This window comes from Olea europaea, unplaced genomic scaffold (assembly GCF_002742605.1).
Source record: "Olea europaea var. sylvestris unplaced genomic scaffold, O_europaea_v1 scaffold31535, whole genome shotgun sequence".
In the NCBI taxonomy this organism is placed as follows: Eukaryota; Viridiplantae; Streptophyta; class Magnoliopsida; order Lamiales; family Oleaceae; genus Olea; species Olea europaea.
The window spans coordinates 1-1,309 of NW_019250330.1; the positions used below are offsets into that span (position 1 = coordinate 1).

Sequence of the window (1,309 nt, forward strand, 5' to 3'; positions counted from 1 at the left end):
ATCGATAACCTTCAGGTACTTGCTGCCTTGGCCGAAACAATGAAGAAAGGAACTAGTTTTGGTGCTCCTTGTCTTCTAGAAAATATCCTGGCAGAAATGGTAATCTCTGCTGTTCCAAGCATAGAAATGGTTCGGTTTGTCAACTCCGGTACAGAAGCATGTATGGGCGTGTTACGTCTGGCTCGTGCATTCACCGGTCGTGAAAAGATCATCAAGTTTGAGGGTTGCTACCACGGCCATGCAGACCCATTCCTTGTTAAGGCAGGCAGTGGTGTTGCTACTTTGGGGCTCCCCGACTCCCCCGGCGTTCCCAAGGCAGCTACCTATGAAACATTGACATCTCCATACAACGATATTTCAACTGTCGAAACCATCTTCGAAGCGAACAAAGGAGAGATTGCTGCTGTTATTCTCGAACCCGTAGTAGGAAATGCTGGTTTTATTCCACCAACACCTGAGTTTTTAAATTACCTCCGTAGAATCACCAAAGATAACGGTACTCTCCTAGTCTTTGATGAAGTTATGACTGGTTTCCGTTTGTCATATGGTGGTGCTCAGGAGTATTTTGGTATAACTCCTGATTTGACAACACTTGGGAAGATTATTGGTGGTGGACTACCAGTTGGTGCATATGGAGGAAAGCGGGAGATTATGGAGATGGTTGCTCCAGCTGGACCAATGTATCAGGCCGGGACCCTTAGTGGAAACCCACTGGCAATGACTGCTGGTATCCACACGCTTAAGCGACTCAAACAACCCGGGACTTATGATTACTTAAACTCTGTCACGGGTGAACTAGTTCAGGGCATTGTGGATGCTGGAAAGAAGGCTGGGCATGCAATATGCGGTGGGTATATAAGTGGGATGTTTGGCTTCTTTTTCACAGATGGCCCTGTATATAACTTCGAGGATGCAAAGAAGAGTGATACTGCAAAGTTTGCCAGGTTTTACAGAGGAATGTTGGAGGAAGGTGTGTATTTTGCACCTTCTCAGTTTGAGGCTGGTTTTACAAGCTTAGCACACACTCCTCAGGACATTCAACGGACAATAGCAGCGGCTGACAAGGTTTTCCAGCAAATTTAATCTTAATCTATCGGTGTAATGTGCTATATGTTTTTTGAGGATTTTTGTTCAATGGGACATTCAGATTTCACTTACATCTCTTTTGTACTATGTTAGTTGATTATGTATTGTTCGTATGAGAGGTCCTTGACTTGAACTCTGTATCAGAACAAATTATTTGTGATCATCACTAAAAAGAAATATTGTTTTGTTTGAGGATGAAATTTTTGCTGATTATGATGATTGA

At 43.4% G+C, this 1,309-nt stretch overlaps 1 protein-coding gene across 1 annotated transcript; it reads left to right on the plus strand.

Moving 5' to 3' along the window:
* Window positions 1-6: 6 nt before the first annotated feature.
* LOC111385406 (glutamate-1-semialdehyde 2,1-aminomutase, chloroplastic-like) lies at window positions 7-1,286 on the plus strand (the record flags this gene model as incomplete). The annotated part of the gene is made up of 1 exon (XM_023009790.1): window positions 7-1,286. A coding segment is annotated over one exon (1,077 nt), but the record flags the coding sequence as incomplete, so codon positions are not given.
* Between the last annotated feature and the right edge of the window lie 23 nt (window positions 1,287-1,309).